Below are 18,331 nucleotides of genomic sequence, written 5' to 3'. Positions count from 1 at the left end.
ACACACCGAAATACCCGTAGAGGAGTACAGGTATTTATGTGGTTTTATTATTAATAATATTGTAACTATTTTTTCATTTCAAATGCTTTACAAATATAGTTCTAGGAAACATTCAGTTTTGTTTGTAATGGCGACAAAAAAGAGATATTTCAGTTTATCTTGAGTTTAAAAAACTCCCTAACACATCCAAACTTTATAAGTAGAGAAGAAAATGTATGCAATCACAGTGGTAATATACGGAGCTTTTAAGTTCATTGAAGCGGAATAGCAATCTTTTTAAGGATGACGTTTACAGAGGGTTTCAGATTACGAAACGGAATACTATGAAGTACAATAGGCTAAATCAAATTTTTTTTTCTAAATGGACAAAACAACAAAGTTAGAACTCAATATCAATTTAAAAATTTAATATTTTCTTATTTGAAGAAAATATGCAAAAACAAAAGTAAATATATGGTAATGCAGATGAAATTCGGACTAAATTTAATTTGTATTTGTGTGAAAAACTTTTTTTCTTGCAATATTTTCACAAAGTCAAGATTTTATGTGTTTTTAAATATCGTTTTGCAATTAATATGTATAGGAAAGACCATGTATTATTTCAAATAATAGAAGACCATGCAATAAAGATTTTTTTTTTTAAAATATGAACAAAAACCATTCCAGCAAATCAAAAGTTTATCGTGGTAAAAAAATATCCTCATCACTTGTATCTGCCGATAAAGCAGGTAACAACATTGTCTTTTTAAGTCTCGTTATTTAAAGTGTATTTTAGAGGAACCAGGATTAAATTCTGTGGGTTGTGATACAACTTATACCGATAGCTCCCTTTTTAAGAAGGGATTTTTTTAAAACTATACATGTATGTCAGTTTTAATTCTTTTTGATATTCGCAACAATCAAAATGAATTTGAATTACCATACATATACTGGATTCCAAAACTCCATAAAAATCCTTAAAAAGAAAGATAAATACCAGGTTCCAGTAAATGCTCTACCAAGCCTCTTTCTTTACTTCTCACTAAAATATTTACAGCAGTGAATGAGAAACTTCGGAAGTACTGTATGATAGTATATTCAAAATGGTGTAAATCTGATGTAGATACTTAAAAACTCAAAGGAACCTTTAGAAAATTCGAAAATACAAAATGTTATCAAAATCAGTAACATCAAAACGTACCACTTTTCATCACTTTATACAACTATTCCCACCGATAAATTGGTTTTATGACATCATAGACAGCTGCTTTTTTGTAGTTTTCAGAGATCAGGTCTTCCAAACAATCTATTGGAATTCTCATGGGTACTAGTCGCGCCCTCTTATTAGCATACCTATTTTTGTAGAAGTAGCAGACAGTCTATCTTATAAGGGTTTAGAAATAAGATGTCTCTACCTTAAATAATCTAGTCTTTAATTTTAGATATTTTAAAGGTGAAGAATGGCTCCAAGCAAGGATCTAGTTATTGATTTACTTTCGTCTGCCTTAGGCTTGGCGTTCTGTGTCGCTGCCATGATAACACCTGGATTTCTTATTGATCAGGTAATTCATATCCATTTTCAAACGATTAAAATGAAGATTTCCATCTTATTTTAATACATTGGAAAATTAATATAAAGTGAATTCACCTCTATGTATTGCAGAGATGAGGAGCTACAAACATATATATATATACCCTTTTATAAATATTCTATTGTAGGACAGAAAATCAAGCATCTTTTATTTTAGCCAAAAGAAGTCTGAATCTGATTCATGGTCAACAAAGTCTTATCTAGCTTATGATGAGGAAAACGATACCCATGGAACGGAACAGCTCTGTAAATCTCTCTCTCTTTCTCTCTCTCTGTGTGTGTGTGTGTGTGTGTGTGTGTGTGTGTGTGTGTGTGTCTAAAATGTCAAGCAGGAGTGCATTGTTGTCTCTATAAAATGATAATTGGTAATTTGCAAATGGTACATGGTAATTTCCGAACTAAGTAAATATAATATTTAATTGATAAAAATCTTCATGAGAGAAAAACAGACAATAAATTATTGAAACAATCATTTTTCTTCAGCTATGATAGATGTACAGTTGGAGTGCATACTTGCTGTTGTTCTTGGTGGATTCGGTTGGTTGATTCTGTTGTCGAATTCCATGAAAAAAGCGCCATTTCCACCTATGTTTTTGACTGGCGGTATATTTCTTCTTGTGGCAGGTAACAAATCTTTGACTTACTGCTTAAGTTTTCCAACTCTAAAATCAGTCCAAATCTGCAAAATCATATTACAGTTGTATAATATCATCGATGACTTCGACTTTTTGTATTTTGTAACATTTTAAGTTCATGTCACACCGAACTATTTATCACTGATATATTTGCGAATCTTTAGGATCGGAAAAATAAAAAATTTACAGAACTTAGTCAATAGATGCAGATATTTTCTTTGATTAGGCTAGCCTGCTGTCATCTCTAGAAATAACTTAAATTTGAATGTTGACATTCTGTGATATATTTAAATCTTTTCTTTTTCAGTTACATCCGAGTTTGCCGTTCTTGTTCGGTTTTTGGCTACTAACGCTGCCCACGCCGCTTTCCTATCAAGACTCGAAACAATCATTATGCCATCATTACTCGATAAAAGTTCCTATTTCATCGGGGTTCCATACTCCCTTATTCTTGCTGGATTTGGTATTATTTTAATTCTATTTGCTGTAGTGCGGATTTTCATTCGCCATAAGAGATACCAATTACCCACTGAAATGTATAAACATATGTCTTATGAACCGTGGAGTAATATGAGAGAATTTAGGATCGTTTCTCAACAGCTGACGGGTGATGTGGAGAGCAATCTCATAGAAAACAGGGTGTAAACCTCAAGGACAAACATCACATAAAAATATAAAGTTCAATTACAAATATCAAAGAAGAAAGGATTGAATCTAAGATTAAAGAAATAATACTTATTGTTGATATAGATAAACGGAATAAACCGTAGACAACCACATGAAACTATTGGCTTCACAATTTTTATTAAAATAAATTAGCTAAATTCAACTTGTTTCAGCTCTTCAAGGTCTTTTATTTGATATTTTGGATTTCCAAAGTTTCGGCATGAGCATCACTGAAGAGTCTTAATTTGTCAAATGCGCATCTGGTGCATCAAAATTGGTACTGTATATGATTTACATGTAGTACCTTTGACATATCTGGTCTCCAATATTTTGTAAAAATTCTCGAACGGGATGTAAAACAATCTACAATCAATCAATCAATATTATGATACATGTGTTATTGGACATCTGTGTAAGGGGTACACTTGTAATGGAGAAAGCCTAACTTTTAAAGAAAGATACAGAGGCAGGTCGATCCTCACACTCCTACTGCAGACTTTTTGTTATTCAATTGGAAAAATACATGAATGTACTGTTGGATTCGGCATTAGGGTTCTGTGTACTATTTCAAGAGATTTTCTCACTAACTTGTGAACAGATTTATATTTTCAAGGCACACGAGAGGACAGAAAACAAACAAACAAACAAACAAAAAATAAAAACCAAGAAAACAAAACAGATTAAAAAAAAACAGAGCTAGTTTTTGATACACGTCTGGGCATGGGCGTTAAAATTTTAATTTAGGCACTAGGACAGATTGTAATTGTAAAACATTACTTATTTGCCTCACGGTTTCTGACAGTGAAGTCGAGCGCACTCACATCATACTAAGCATATTACTTTGTACTTATACAAACTAGAAAATGATTTGTTTTAAAAAATTCAGAAATGAAATGACGATTGTTTGTAGCTAATTGGTCTTCCACTTACGTTAATACTTTTATTATCTTCCATCTTTTTGTCATCAATACTCGCAGATATTTTAGGAGATTTGATTATCCTATAAAGAACATGGTTTACCAAGGGCCTCTTTTGGCCTTGTGAATTTCTAAAAAAAAAAATTCCAAACTTCTCAATCTTAGATGACAATGCTTCAAATTTGTGACTGCATATCTTTTAAAAATGAATTAATTTTCTCGCTTATCACTGCCTTATGACGTCTTGAATTGTTTTATTTTCCCATATCCTTAAAAATTCTTCAAAAATGTCCAAACGTTTATCATGCTTTTCAATATTTCATATAGAGCACAACCTCTGATCCAAAATGTGCAATTACAGCGTTTATAATGATATATTTCTAGAAATTATAAAACATGTTAAAGTCTTTATTTGGATCAATGGATGTGCTCATGTTTTAATTCCTTGTTGAAGGTACTCAAATACACTTGTGTTCTTAAAAATTCAAAAATATCCTAATTTCACAAAGTCCTTTTTCCAATACCTGAAGTCGCCTGCGTGGCACAGTGCTTTGCGTTGAGTGTTGATCCTTACGTCGCGGATTCGCCCACGAGACGTGGAGACCGGTCCTTCGGATAAAAAGTATTAACAGTAGGTGCTGGTACAAAAAAGATCATTCACTGCTCAATGGTTGTAAGGGCCGAGTAAAGGTCTAAATTTTCAGCCCTCTACCAGTAAGTGGTGTCGTCTCAATATGAGAGAAAAATTCTCGAGGTGACGTTAAACAAACAAACCAATAACTGGACTCTAACAGGAAACTTTGTTGTAGAAAATGCAAGCACTAAATGTCTACTTTACATTAATGTTTGAAATGAGACATAGGCTGTTTTTATACTTTCATGTTTAATACTAAATCTGATTGGTGTAGTCTCATTTAACAACTCGTAATGTTTCCATAAGCATTAGCGACACAGATTTTAACAACGGGTAACACAACGATAATGTCACATGCGTGTCATTCTGAGTGTACGGTTCGCGGTATAATTCTCAAAAAGTTAGTTGTGCATTTGAAAGAAGCCGAATAAACTTGACGTCAATCGAAGCTTGCGTTCGATGTAGCTTGATTTAAAACATAAATTTAAAATTTAAAAAGCAAAAAATTCTTCCTAGTGTAGAAATAATAAAACTCTATGATAAAGGACTCTGTGGGTTTCAGACAAACAATAAAAAGGCCGGTAAATCTTTTTTGAAGCTTTCTAATTCAGAAAAACAGAAGCTTTGCTGACACATCGGTTGACTAAGGTATTTCTTGGGGTACCAATTTCAACTGTTACCCTCCATAATAGGCACCATTTATATATTATTCAATAAGCTGGTAAATCTAAAGGACAATTTTATGCATAGAGGGAACCTAGCTCTTTGAAGGAAACAAATTTTGATTGGCACAATAAAGATATTTTTCGCTCAAAAAGTCCACTTCCTTTTTTGAGCATGAAATTTATTTGCTATCCTTACGTAATGAAAACTGTAAAATCACGTAGGAAACAATTTTTTATTTTGTATTTGTTTATTATTTATCGTTTTTTTAACACCCGATTTAATTATACGACTAAACACATCATCATATCAGCACAGGAGAAAGGGTACTTATTTGTTCACTGGTGTAATTTTGGTTTATAATTAAGTACATGTATTATTACATTTTCTCACAAACAAATACATGTACGTACTTACAAGGTAAAAAAATACAGGTTTGATGATATCATACATTAATATGACAAGTTCGATTTTTAAAGGCTTTCCTCGCCTCACATTATTTAAAAATGAAAATTTCTTACTACTCCCCTTTATGATAGATTTCTCCTCTTCCATTTTGAATGAAAAATTGTTCCAATTCTATGTGATTGCTAAATTCGGGGGGGGGGGGGTCCCTTGCCTCCGGTTTTTTTTTTGGGGGGGGGGGGGGTTGCCCCTGATCTTTCACATTTTGTTTCTTTCATTGATTTTTTCTTTTTTCCTGTCTCTTTTCTGTGTCTGCTTTCCCATTTTCTTCTCTGCTTTGATTATGTTTTTAAAGTTTTTTCATTTCATTGATATTTCTTCTTTCTTTTCAACTATTGAGTTTCCCTTTACAACACTCTTAAAACACCGTTAAAAAGCAAAGACTATTAGCATAATTGTAATAAGCATTGAACCTTCTATCAAATTATGAACTTCCTGTTCCCTGGGTTAAAGGTTCTGGAGTTAGAGGGGGCTCTTTCTTCTGGCAAGTAAATAGGTCTCCTTTATGATGAATTACTGAGGATATGACTAACTATTTTGTTGACTTTTCTCTTTCTTTGGGATAACATATCTTCTTCTCTCAGTTTTTTAAAAGATTTTATTTCATATTTAAGTGGAATCTTTACAGTGTTGTATTATACTCGGGTGATCCCTGTACTTGAATATGATTCAAACCATCGGTTACATAAACTTAAAATTGCCACTAAAGGAATAGATTCTCTGAACATTAGTAAGATTTTAACCATAAAAAGTCCAGTTTTTGCATTCCACCTTATTTCAGGTATTTAACTCTACACCATGCATTTCCTACAAATATGTCCAAAACTTTTTCTTACACTGTTCAATCATGAACAATTTTCGCAGTCTTTAGCTATTAAACATTAAAAAAATAGTTTAAGTTTTCTTGCTCTCTCTCTTCTTTCATTCATAGACACGTCATTACTGTCGATATAAATATAGTTGAAAATGATGACGGAGAGGTCAGCATTATAAAAGGTCTTAAATACAGGAACTTCAAATTTTTCAATGGCGACATAACATTTTTTTTTACCTTGCGTTCTGTCAAATATTATGCCAGATGTGTGGAACAGGAAAAGAAAGATCTGGACACTTTGTCAGAAAAGATTGTTTTAGAAATCTATTTACGAACCATGTTACAAAGTTCAGAAGGTTGAAAGTGTAATTGCGAATCATTATTTTCTCCCTTTTCAATTAATCAGAAGATAAAAAATTGGAAAGGCTAATGAATAATATATTATGGTTCCAGCAGGAAAGGCTTGCACCAGTATCGTCTTTGTTTATAAGGCTCATGAATACACATGTATTTTATAAGAACTTTTCTAAAAGCTTATTAAGGTCTCAATTCTAAATATTGAAGTCCAACTCATACTCATAGTTCACTTTCTGAGAATGAAATTCTTCATTTTTTTTTATTTTAGTACTTTTAACATTCTAGTCAACAAAAATGAATACCGTACAGTACGTATACTGGATTACAAAGAAAAGATACATTGCAGGGTCCAGCAAATGGTCTATTAAGCCCGTTTTTGTGCCCCTCACAAAAAATAACTGCTGTAAAGGAAATATCAGACACAGTGTGCTTTCAGCCCATTGAAAATGTGTATTCTCATAATCTCCAAGGAATGTTTAGAGAATGGAAAACATTTCTTTGCAAAAGTAACATCAAAAGGTATGAAAATGCCACACTGTATACAACCATTCTACATGATCAATTAAAATCCAGGCTTTATGATATTTTTTTTTTAATTGAACTCAGAAATGTTCATATCTTGTGATTGATTAAACACCTTTTTAAAAAATCATTCTGATTCTACAATAAAGTACGCTGAAATTGGTAATAAAAGGAGGCTGGATTTCCTCATTCACAACATCTATATGGTCTTTGGAGACCAGGTCTTCCAACAAACTGTTGGAATTCCGACTGACTTTCATTTTGATCCCTTAATAGCCGATCTGTTTTATATTAATTTTATTAATAATTTCTGCACGAGAAGAAAAATGTTACTATGCCATTCGGCTCGACTTCGTTAAATCAATTAATAACAGTAACTTAAATTCAAATGTCGACTTGATTTATCCCATTGAACGCTAAATAAAGGACACCCCATAGTCTGTCATATCTGGTTCATATTTGGATGTGTTGTTGACTATAAACAATAGAAGACTTTATGACTATAGATGATTACCACCCAACAATTAATAAACTGTATGACAAACGAGATGACTTCAGCTTTTTCATCGTCAGCTTTCCTTATTTATGTTGTACTATTCCAGTATCACCTGCATTTGATATTAATATCTCCCAACTTATTCGATACTAGGAGCATCCTCTGAGTACGATCAACTTTAATTTGAATCAAATTTACGGACAAAAAAGTAGATATTTTTATGGCCTCGATTAAAGTCAACAATTTGAAAGGTCTATGGACATTAATATGATTTTTTTTTTTGGCAAAAACATCTCTTTAATGTTTATTTTAGTTTGATTTACCCATTTTTATGCCCATTTTCACACTTAATTTAACTACGGATTATTTCGTCTACCTAAATGATTGAAGGCTCATGGCTTGACCAAAGGAAGGGGGATTGTTACTTCACTCTCCTGTCGACACATTTGTGAGGGGGGTTTTCAGATCGATCACTAACCATTATCTTTACCTTTTTATTTTCTATTCTGTCATTAATTACACATCTTTCTTTTCTGACTCTGATTGCCCATCTTTTATTTCAGACTGGTACCAGTCCTTTGTTCATTCGGTCTAATTTTTCTTCTGTTTCTTTCTTTCTCTCTTATTACATGGTGATTTTGTATTCATATTTTACATCCTTCTCATATTATCAAAAGTTTAGATACGATTCGTTGTTTTTTTTTAATGAAATGCAGTTTTGGCTTTTTCCGCTTATGGTCATTGAGGATGTGTTTTGTAAAAAGTGGAATCTTCAAGCTCTGGTATTTGATAAGATATAAGTAACTTTTGTAGAAGATGCTATAAACCTTTATGTCCTTTAGCATGATTTCTAATTTTGCACTTTGTGAACAATTTCAATATTTTTCTTTAGGTCCGCAGTACGCGGAGGGGTAAAGGGGTGCACTTTTTTCTGAAAATAGTTTTATATATACTTTTAAAATGTAAATGTTTATGTAGAAACTGCCCTCTCACTTTTTGCTATTGTACAAATAAACAAGGGAACATTCTAGAATTTGAAAAAATGTAAAGTTAGAGAAAGTCCGCGCCCCTCCCATCCCAAAGAAATAGGATTTTCGAATTTGAGCAGTTTACGTCTTTTTTTCTTTTGCTTGTCAAACTTCTGTGCAGCCCCCTATTATTCTGGGTCTGTTTCTATATCAAAAAAGATGGAGAGAGGCAGAAAAGAGCAAGGTATTTGCAAAAGGAACATTTGGTTTATCATAAAATGTTTTAGGAATATGATGTCGCTTCTTTTAATACTAGTAATGGAATCTTTATATTTGATATTTTTAAGAGGAAAAGGAGGGATCCAAGCAAGGGACTTTTTACGTCCACCGTAGGCATAATTTTCTGTGCCCTTGCTATGGCAACACCTGGTTTCCTATTGTCATGCAATTTCAATTCCTAAAGTTTAAAATGAAAATTTTATCACATTCTTGATGCATGGGAAAAATTATGAACAGCTTTGTAATGCGGAAATCAGTATACAAACATGCATCACCTTCTATCCTGTTGTAGAACTTAAGGGTGAGCATCTTTTACACAAGACTGTGTGGATTTGATTGTTACTTTTATCTGTATGCACTTGAAAGGACATATATGTGGTAATTCGGTGAACTGCAATTTTATTTGGTAAAGTTGCACTAAATGTTATAAAGGAGAAGTGTATTGTAATAGTTATCAAATTTTTAATGAAGAAAAAAACAGGTCTTAATAATCAAAACATTATCATACTTTCTTCTTTTTTTTTTATTAAAATCAATGTTCTTGTTATATTGACGAGTCGTTTCATTTTCTAAAGAAAACTCTTTCATATGTTTAATAATGACGCTTTGAGAGTTTTATTCTGATTTCAATAAGCAAAAGGGAAAAAATAAATGAAACTTGCCTCAGATAAAATGGGATGAGGTTATCTTCCCTCTTAGTGCAATCGGTTTATCTTGCAAGACAACTGCGATATCTATGAAATCGAGCCAAAATATTATAACCATTTATTTGCATGCTAACATTACGATTTTATATAACTGAATAAATTGAGATGTTTCAATGTTAAAAAGACAGAAAAATTTGGCTCTGATAAAGCATTATATGTACATGGTGAATAAAACGAACAGCAATCAATCTCATAAATCAAGTAAGCAAAACCAATCATGAACAGAGTTAAAACATCTTAAATATGTATTATGGAGAGTTATTGAAATGAAGTAGAAAAGTAATTGATATTGCATGGTATTTGTTCAGTGTAATTTATTGAAATACAATTATACGTTATTGAAAAATGTTTCATTACAAATTACTTCCAATTACTTTGAAAGTTTAATTCATTAAACTCGCTACAACTTCTTTTTTTCAGTTACCTCATTCCTGGTAGTGCCGAGTTATAACATCTTCGTAAAAGAAATTCTTTGAAAAGGAAATCAATTAATTTCATCTTGTACGATGTAGATGATATTTCGCCTTCAATTTTTAAGCATGTACAAGTATATCTGCTCACTCAACATAATTAAAATCATTTGACTGAATTCATTCAAGGAAGGTCTTTTTTTGAAACATAAGAGGATATATTATCACAGTAAACCTAAATTTTACCCTTTGGGATGGATGTGTTGAATGCAATGAAAATTAAGATGTAAGCACTGGTCGATTCCAGCGTTTAAATATCACATTATATATATATATATCTCCGATTATAACCAACTGTTGTTGTCGGGTTAAGATTAACTGGAAGAAATTATAAAAAGTAAAATAACTTATTTGTCGACAATTGTCTATTTTTGATATTGTACTCTTTTACTTGGAAAGAAAGAAAACTCACGCATCGTGGTACCTAATTCAAAATAATCAAGTAGTGGATCTCAAATTGAGCGTTTTCTAGCTGAAAAAGGTATAAGTCAGACTAATTGACTTAAACATATAATTATAAAAGAAAACTAGAGCCGAGCTCGTTGCAATGCAACGAATAGGTCTTCCGTCGGAGCTCCGGACAGGACAGAGCGACCTTGAGTCAAGGTCATGCAACATTTTAAGGTTATAAACAATCCTGTAAGGGGCATCAACTTTCAATGTTTCAACAGTAGAAAGACAGTAAAGGAATGTTAAATTCCCCTGTCAGTGAACCTGAACTTGTCCAAATAACCTTGCGTCAAAGCCATGACACATTCTGCAGCTTGTTAAGAGCAAACACCATCTTTATGTCACCGACATAAAAAAAAAATTCACAGTCACGTATTCTTTCAGACTATTCATCCAAAACATCATATTCTAAGTGACCTCGAATTTAAGTCAAGGCCATTACACACTCTGGATGATATATTTATCATCTTATCAGTGAAATGCAAATGCATGCAATTTTTTCTATTACAAAATTATAGACCTTTTTGTTTATTTGTTTGTATGTTGTTTAACATCCCTTTCGAGAATTTTTCAATCATATGGAGACGCCAACATTTGCCGATGGAGATCTACAAATTTTGACCTATACTCGGCACACATGGCCATTGAGCAGTGAGGGATCTTTTTCGTGCCAGCACCTACTGCCAGACGGGACCTCAGTTTGTACAGTCTCATCCAAAGGATCAGTTTCTGCGTCCCACAGTGGAATTCGAACCTGCGACGTAACGATCAACTCCTTAATCCACGACTCTAGAGCAGACACTCTTACCACTGCGCCACTTGGGCGACTAGACCTTTTTGAATTTTACACTTATTATATCAGTGACCTTGAACTTGCCTAAATGAGCTTCCAGTGATACTAAATGACAAAGATATACCTGAAAAAGAATATTGCACTTTTCAGTCAGTGACCTTGAACTTGCCAGAAAGACCTTGGATCAAGGTCAAAACACATTTTTGGATCATAAGCAATCTCTATATCAAATAAAAGCTTCCAGTGATTTTATATAACAAAGTTATACCATGGGAAAAGATAATATTTATCTGCCAGTGACATTGAACTTTCCGGAAAAAACCTTTGTTCAAGGTCAGGACAAACCCATCTCCAGCAATCTGAGAAAAAGTTTCCTGTGTTCCTCCCATCCCTTATAAATTTATAATCCAGGCACGAATTTTGCCACTTCTTCTGCCAGTCTAGTACTATGTTATCTCAAACCGGTGGATCATAAGCAATCTTTGTTCCAAGTATGAGCTTCCAAAATTATAGCACATACAGTAATCTTACACTTTTCTGTCAGTGACCTTGAACTTACATGAATGACCTTGAATGAAGGTCGTGTCAAATCCTTTAATTTTGTCATAAGCAATTCCTGTATCAAGTATGATACTTCCTATTTTTTTCCAGTGACCTTGAACTTGCCGGAATGATGTTGGATCAAAACCATGACACATCTTCGGATCATTAGTAATCTTTGTACCAAGTATGACCTTCCAGTTTCCTCATAACAAAGTTATAATATCCTTGGCAAACTATCACGTACAGACGGACAGCTAGGCAGACGGACAGTGTGATTCCAAAAGACTCAAAACACCCCCACCACAAACCCACACACTTCGTTTGGGGGATATATAAATTCCTATGTTAAATTATGAACACTCTTTCCGGCCCAAACCTTCTCCCTGGAATCAATATTTGAAAAGAAATAGGGATGTCAATTTTGTCAATAATTCATATTCGAATATTCAATGAAACTATTCGAATATATTCGAATATTCGATAAAATAAATAAAATCTTTTTTATTTTAAATATGCATCATGAAAGGTTAAGCGTAGGTATACTTATATTGGAAGTAAAATTGTATGAAGACCTTTGTAGGTGTACAATAAGAAATTTCATTTGATATTTATCAATGTTTGAAATAAATAATTGATTTAAATGTAGAAAAGTATAATTTTAACAAATGAAACGTGTATTTATAGTAACTCCAACTGAGGAATCAGTCGTCTTACAAAAGGCAAGATAGTCGTAACGGTATACTGTTCAGATTTCAATATGTATAATTAATTACAATTATCTGCCTAATAAGAGATATGATTATAATCTTTGATACAATGTAAACAAATATTTCCATAGACAGTTTTCCTAGGTAATTAACTAATTTCCCGGCACTGTTCTAATCAAAATTTATTAATCACAGTACATGTACTTCTTTTTATGAAATCTGAAAAAAAAACGAATATTCGAATCTTAAATTCATATTCGAATATCAACTCATCGAATGAATATTCGAATATTCGTTGCCATCCCTAAAAAAAATGAATGCATGCTATGTTGGAAATTTTCTCATTCTAGTCCAGGGATTCTTGAGAATACTATTTTCAAATGACCCCATGCGCGGATCTAGAGGGGGTTGGGGGGCAGTTAAATGTATATACTAAACAAGTAAAAGTGACCATGCCCCCCCCCTAGAAAACGCGGACCCTTCCTCGAAAACGCGGATCTGTGTTAAAATGGTATGAAAAGTCTTAGGTATGAAGCTTTAAAAGTCAACGACCCCCCCCCCCCATACACACACACAAACACACACACGAAATAGGTTTTTCACGTTTGGGAAAAGAGTTTTTTTTTTTTTTTTTTTTTTTGGCTCGTCAAGAAATTTCTGGGTTGAAATATTTTTTTTTTATTGGGATCCCTCCCCCCCCCCTTTCCGTGGAAAAAAAATTCCTTGATCTGCGCCTGGACCCCATCTAATTTTTAATACATGTATCCGTTAAAAGAGGATGTGACCCTTCATTTGAACAAAACTTTGCCAAAAATATTCTGTGTTAATTTTCGTTGTTATGGTCCAGTGGTTCTTGATAAGATAAAATGAGAAAAATTTACGAGTAGCTTTAGAACAACAACGACGATAATCCTTATATACACCAAGATAGCAAACAAAGATGAAGAATTATGAACAGCAAAAGCTTACTTGGGTCTTTGGCTTGGGAGATGAGATACTTATTAAAAATTGAAATTATTTTGTCATTTTTTTTTTACAATCGACGGGCCTGCATTTCAAAAAGAGAGAGAGAGAATTTCTAACTAGGTCTTTGAATAACAGTGAGATCGGTTCAGAAAACCAGGTCCCTAGGAATGTACATGTATATAAAATAGGCAGTGCCTTTCTCTCGGAATTCATCACCTGCTTCTGTAAAGCTCCATCCTCACTTGTACTTACATGTACCTGGTAAAAGCAACCGACTGCGAAGGAAAACATTCTATTTATTTCGAGGGTGGGGGTTTACGTATAGTGATGAGAGGAAATTTATTCACCTATACGTTCATTAAATATGAAAGATTGCTTCTGAGTATTTGTATACGATCGCGCGACTTTCGTGTTAATTTATAAAAGTTAGATTATGAAAGCAAAGAACTAAACTAACATTTGTTGTAGATGAATTAAATACATGTAATTATTTAGCCGTTTATAAGTTTTTTTAACATCTGTAAGAACCACTTCATTTTAAAAACAAATAATCGTCCTATTATGGGCGCCCATGATATATTAGACTATGTGTTTAAATAAAACATAATTCAGATATCGACATCCAAGAGAACAACACATTCTTTTTCAGTGGCGGATACAGGAATCTTGAAAAGGGGGCCCGGCCAGTTTTGTGTCGGGGTAGGGGCCCAAAGCCACATAATAAATTGATTTATTAAATATTGTGTATATTTTGGATACAAAAGGGCGCCATGGGCGGATACAGGATTTGTGAAGGGGGGGAGGGGGCTTGGATAACTTCGTTCAAGCAGGGGGTCTGGGGGCCGCCTTAAGGCCCCCAGTGGGTCCAGGGCGAAGCCCTGGTGGTGGCCCAGGGCGCGAAGCTCCTGGGTTTACGTGAATTTTAAGAGTCAGTAAAACCAGACACAAAAATAGTGGTATTGATTACTTTCTTTACACAAAAGCCTATAAGATATGAATTTAGTTTGTAACTTACAATACTCTAAACTCTTTGTAGGAATTTCACGTCTGCTTAAGAACAATGTACAAATTTATTAATCATTCGATAATTTTTATTTCAAATTTACTCTTGAGAAAGCAGAAACTTTGTGTATCTCCGAACTTCGTGAATCTCCGAACTTCGTGTATCTTAGAAGTCGTTCTGAATCATTGTTATTTCAGCAAGGATGCTAGTCAACCTGATATTTGTATGTAACTCTAATGTTATTCCAGAAAGTGTTTTTTTTTTTTAAATTCCATTCACTGACCTACACATGTATCTCCACCGCAGCCAACGAAACAAACAAACTCGCTGTAACGTGCAGTTCCCTTTATAGCAGTATGAAATAAACGAAGCACAATGATACACAAAGAATATCTGAATATTGAAAAATTAAATATTGCAACGTTTGTTTTAATAAGTATTATACATATATGACAGATACACTGTAGGGTAGGGTGGTGTAATTTCGACCGATTATTTTTTTATATTTAGATTTGTTCAAGTATGTCACTGCCTATTACATGTATTACGCTCAACTTTTACTGGATCCCTTTTCCTTCGGAATACCTTTTATTGTTCAGATTAAATTGTATTATATGTATTATTCGTCATGATATAAAATAAATGTGTTCGATTTACAAGATATGTGTGTTGGGTAACTTCGACCGCACACGGGGTATTTTCGATCGATGTGCAAATATAAATGAAATTATTCGCATCATTTCTAATTCAAAAATATATATATATTAATTTAGATTATTCTGTTGTAAAACATAAAAGATTGTGAAAAAATGCTGACAAAAAGAAAAAAAAGTAATTTTCAAAATGTACCTAATTTGAAGACATTAAGTGCACCAGGTCCCTAGAGACTGATTTACCGATTTGTCAAGGCATGCTACAAATGTATATATATGCGCAGGCATCTAAACCGCATGTAAACAAAACAGATGATTTTTTCACGGTTATAGAACTAGTTTCTACGGAGTATTCTTGTATATAATACTTATCCTAATACTTTTTTTATACGGACGGTGGTCATGATTTTTTTCTGGTAACAAATAGTATTGCGTCATTTTCATTGGTCGAACTGAGTTACCTGCTGACACCGTATTCATGCAAAGGGTAACTTCGGCCGATTTCTGATCAGATGATTTGCATTTTATTTGTAAAAACTAAATACTATAAATTTAAAAGGTATGAATTTAAGTACAAATTTAAACATAGCTGATAAATTTCAAGCCAGGAATATCCACTGTGTCTTTCTGTATATACAAGATATCTTCAGAGGTGATAAACTGATAATTCCCCGCAATGGTTTAAAAATACTCGTCCGTAATTTTTCGGGCGATAAAGTTTCTTCTTGGATGTGATTTTCCAGTGAAGAAATAAATTTCGCCTATTATTATCGACATTGATTTGTATATGAAAAATGCATTTTCTTTCTGCATAAAATAGATGTGTGTACACTATAATGGGTTATAAACAAATTATTTTAAGGTATTTATGAACGGTCGAAATTAACCAGGTGGTCGAAGTTACACTGTGACCATCCTAACCTATATCATGACGTTAAAAAAAGTCTTGTATCTATGTAAGTAAATTACTGCATAGTTACACCATTTGATAAATAAATACATCAATCAGTGGATAGGTTTGAAACGTAGACCGTCTGATTTTAAATTCATTTATTTACCTCACTCGGCACACCTCGGCCGATTCGTACCTCATCTGGATGAAGGTGACGGAATCAGCCGAGGTTTGCCGAATGTTATTTACCTTCGACCAGCCTTTAAGGTATCCGACCCTTATTAGGACCTAATTTTCTAACCATAAATATCCATCCTGTATTAAATAATTTATTAATTCAAAGCATTTTAGAGTAGTAAAGGATTTACCAAGAGAAATTTTCAAAAATATAATTACCTAAGCAGTAATTATTTAATGAAGATTGCATTGATGTCTATGGGGACACGCAAATTTTTGAAAATAAAAATTTAAATACTAAGCATATCCAAAAATGCTGTGGTGGAAAGATGTATTTAATTATAAGGAATAGAAAAGCGATTGAAAACTAAAGTTTTACTAGATAGATTTCTTTAGAATTGATTTTTATTAATTAAAAGCAAAGGGGGATAACTCTTCAAGGACAGGAAAAGGTCAAAAATTAGGACACATTCCGCTCTTATATATTGATACTAAAACATGAAGATTATGTCTACATATACTGAGTATTCAGCCAATATATATCTGTTATACATTCAAATTCACTGAATCTGAGGCTATTATGAGTCGGATACCTTAAATATTGCAGTATTTTGTCTTGCATCATGATAGGAAATTGACAAGTGCTGTTTACCCTTCAAACGAAATCGGGAGACGTTTTCCGGTTTGAATAATTATGAGATAATATTCATAACCTAGGGAATGCAAGGCTTTCAGACTTGATTTTTAAGAAAACCGATACTTGGTCTTAAAATAAAATTACCATTTTTTAATTGACCATTAATTATAAAACCAACGTATGGCATTATCAATATTAGCCATGTCATACATGTAATTTGAAAATTTTAGGAGGGGGGTGCGCCCCCATGCCCCCCTTAAATCCGCCAGTGGGGGCAGGCCCCCTGAACCTCCTCTAAATCTGCCAGTGTTTTCTTTTATTATAAGGACTTGCAGAATAAGCGAAATACTCCAGACATTTAATAAAAATCTCAAACCCGATCTAAAACGCGTTGACAAAGTCAAACCAGACGGTTTTACTTTTTAGGGCATTTTTACAGTGATATGAGAAAAGTCGGATAATTGCTGTTAATTTTAAAAAATAAAGTTCAGCATTTTTCAACCTCGTTCGGTATAATGTAATTTACTGATAATTTTTTCCGTTGAGGAGGAACACATGGACGAAGGATAAAAAAAAAAAGCGGTATTCTGCATGTACATGTACACATCATTGCTATAATTGTGTACTCGGAATTAAACCCAAAATCCTTCGTTACATTGTAATTTGGTATAATTTTCACATGTTCTCAGGCGGATAATCATTTATTTTTATCTGTCTAAAGACAATAATTTCAGTTAATAGAGAAATGTTTTTATTTCGTCGTTTTTTTCACATCCTTTTGGTTTAAACGTTTGCTTTGTATACAGAAGCGTGTGTTCATATACCGCTGTTTATACACGCTATCGATGTGATCAGGGAGAACATGATATCCTCCAGCAATTTACTTCTTATGAAAACACTTAATGAAAACATATTAGGTGAAAATATATATACCCGTTAGTATCTTAGTACCTTAGTATCGACCTGTTTAATTGCAATGTCACCAACCGTAACGATCGCTGGCCAGGACTTGAATATAATTTATTACCGTTATTAAAACAACTCGTCAGCTGAGCGGACCTATGATTTAAACAGTAAAATAGGGAAATTCCAGAGTTCGAAGTGTATTTATTTTGGGCGCTCTTCCACATAAACAAATTAAAAAGTACTTAATTTTATTTTCGATTTTCCTGACAATTAAAAATGTGACCTCAACATACAATTACCGTGATAATTATATGCATCCTGTTTAATGTTCATGATAGAAATAGCAACTCGTTAAATAATAACATAAGAGAGATAAATAAACTGTTTCTTTAATACGCAAACAATGTGGTCTTTTTAGGCATTCAAAATGCATAGAATTTG

General features: G+C 33.1%; 1 protein-coding gene across 1 annotated transcript; it reads left to right on the top strand.

Moving 5' to 3' along the window:
• The first annotated feature begins 694 nt into the window (after nucleotides 1-694).
• On the top strand, nucleotides 695-2,850 carry LOC133187065 (uncharacterized). The gene is made up of 5 exons (XM_061322435.1): nucleotides 695-728; nucleotides 1,489-1,541; nucleotides 1,699-1,816; nucleotides 2,054-2,194; nucleotides 2,513-2,850. Exons 2-5 carry the CDS (start codon nucleotides 1,512-1,514, stop codon nucleotides 2,848-2,850), a joined length of 627 nt encoding a protein of 208 aa, XP_061178419.1. The 5' UTR covers nucleotides 695-728; nucleotides 1,489-1,511.
• Nucleotides 2,851-18,331: the final 15,481 nt, after the last annotated feature.

The sequence above is a fragment of the Saccostrea echinata genome, unplaced genomic scaffold (genome assembly GCF_033153115.1).
Source record: "Saccostrea echinata isolate AGI-Se365-2 ecotype Australia unplaced genomic scaffold, CSIRO_AGI_Sech_v1 ptg000014l, whole genome shotgun sequence".
Taxonomy (NCBI): Eukaryota; Metazoa; Mollusca; class Bivalvia; order Ostreida; family Ostreidae; genus Saccostrea; species Saccostrea echinata.
This window is presented reverse-complemented; position numbering and strand designations above follow the sequence as displayed.

What these genes read in the sequence shown, in the direction of transcription:
- LOC133187065 (XM_061322435.1), top strand. Translation starts at nt 1,512, where the DNA reads ATGATAACACCTGGATTTCTTATTGATCAG. An exon ending in CTGGATTTCTTATTGATCAG is followed by an intron (nt 1,542 to 1,698) that starts GTAATTCATATC and finishes ATTCTATTGTAG; the next exon opens with GACAGAAAATCAAGCATCTT. An exon ending in TATATTTCTTCTTGTGGCAG is followed by an intron (nt 2,195 to 2,512) that starts GTAACAAATCTT and finishes TTTCTTTTTCAG; the next exon opens with TTACATCCGAGTTTGCCGTT.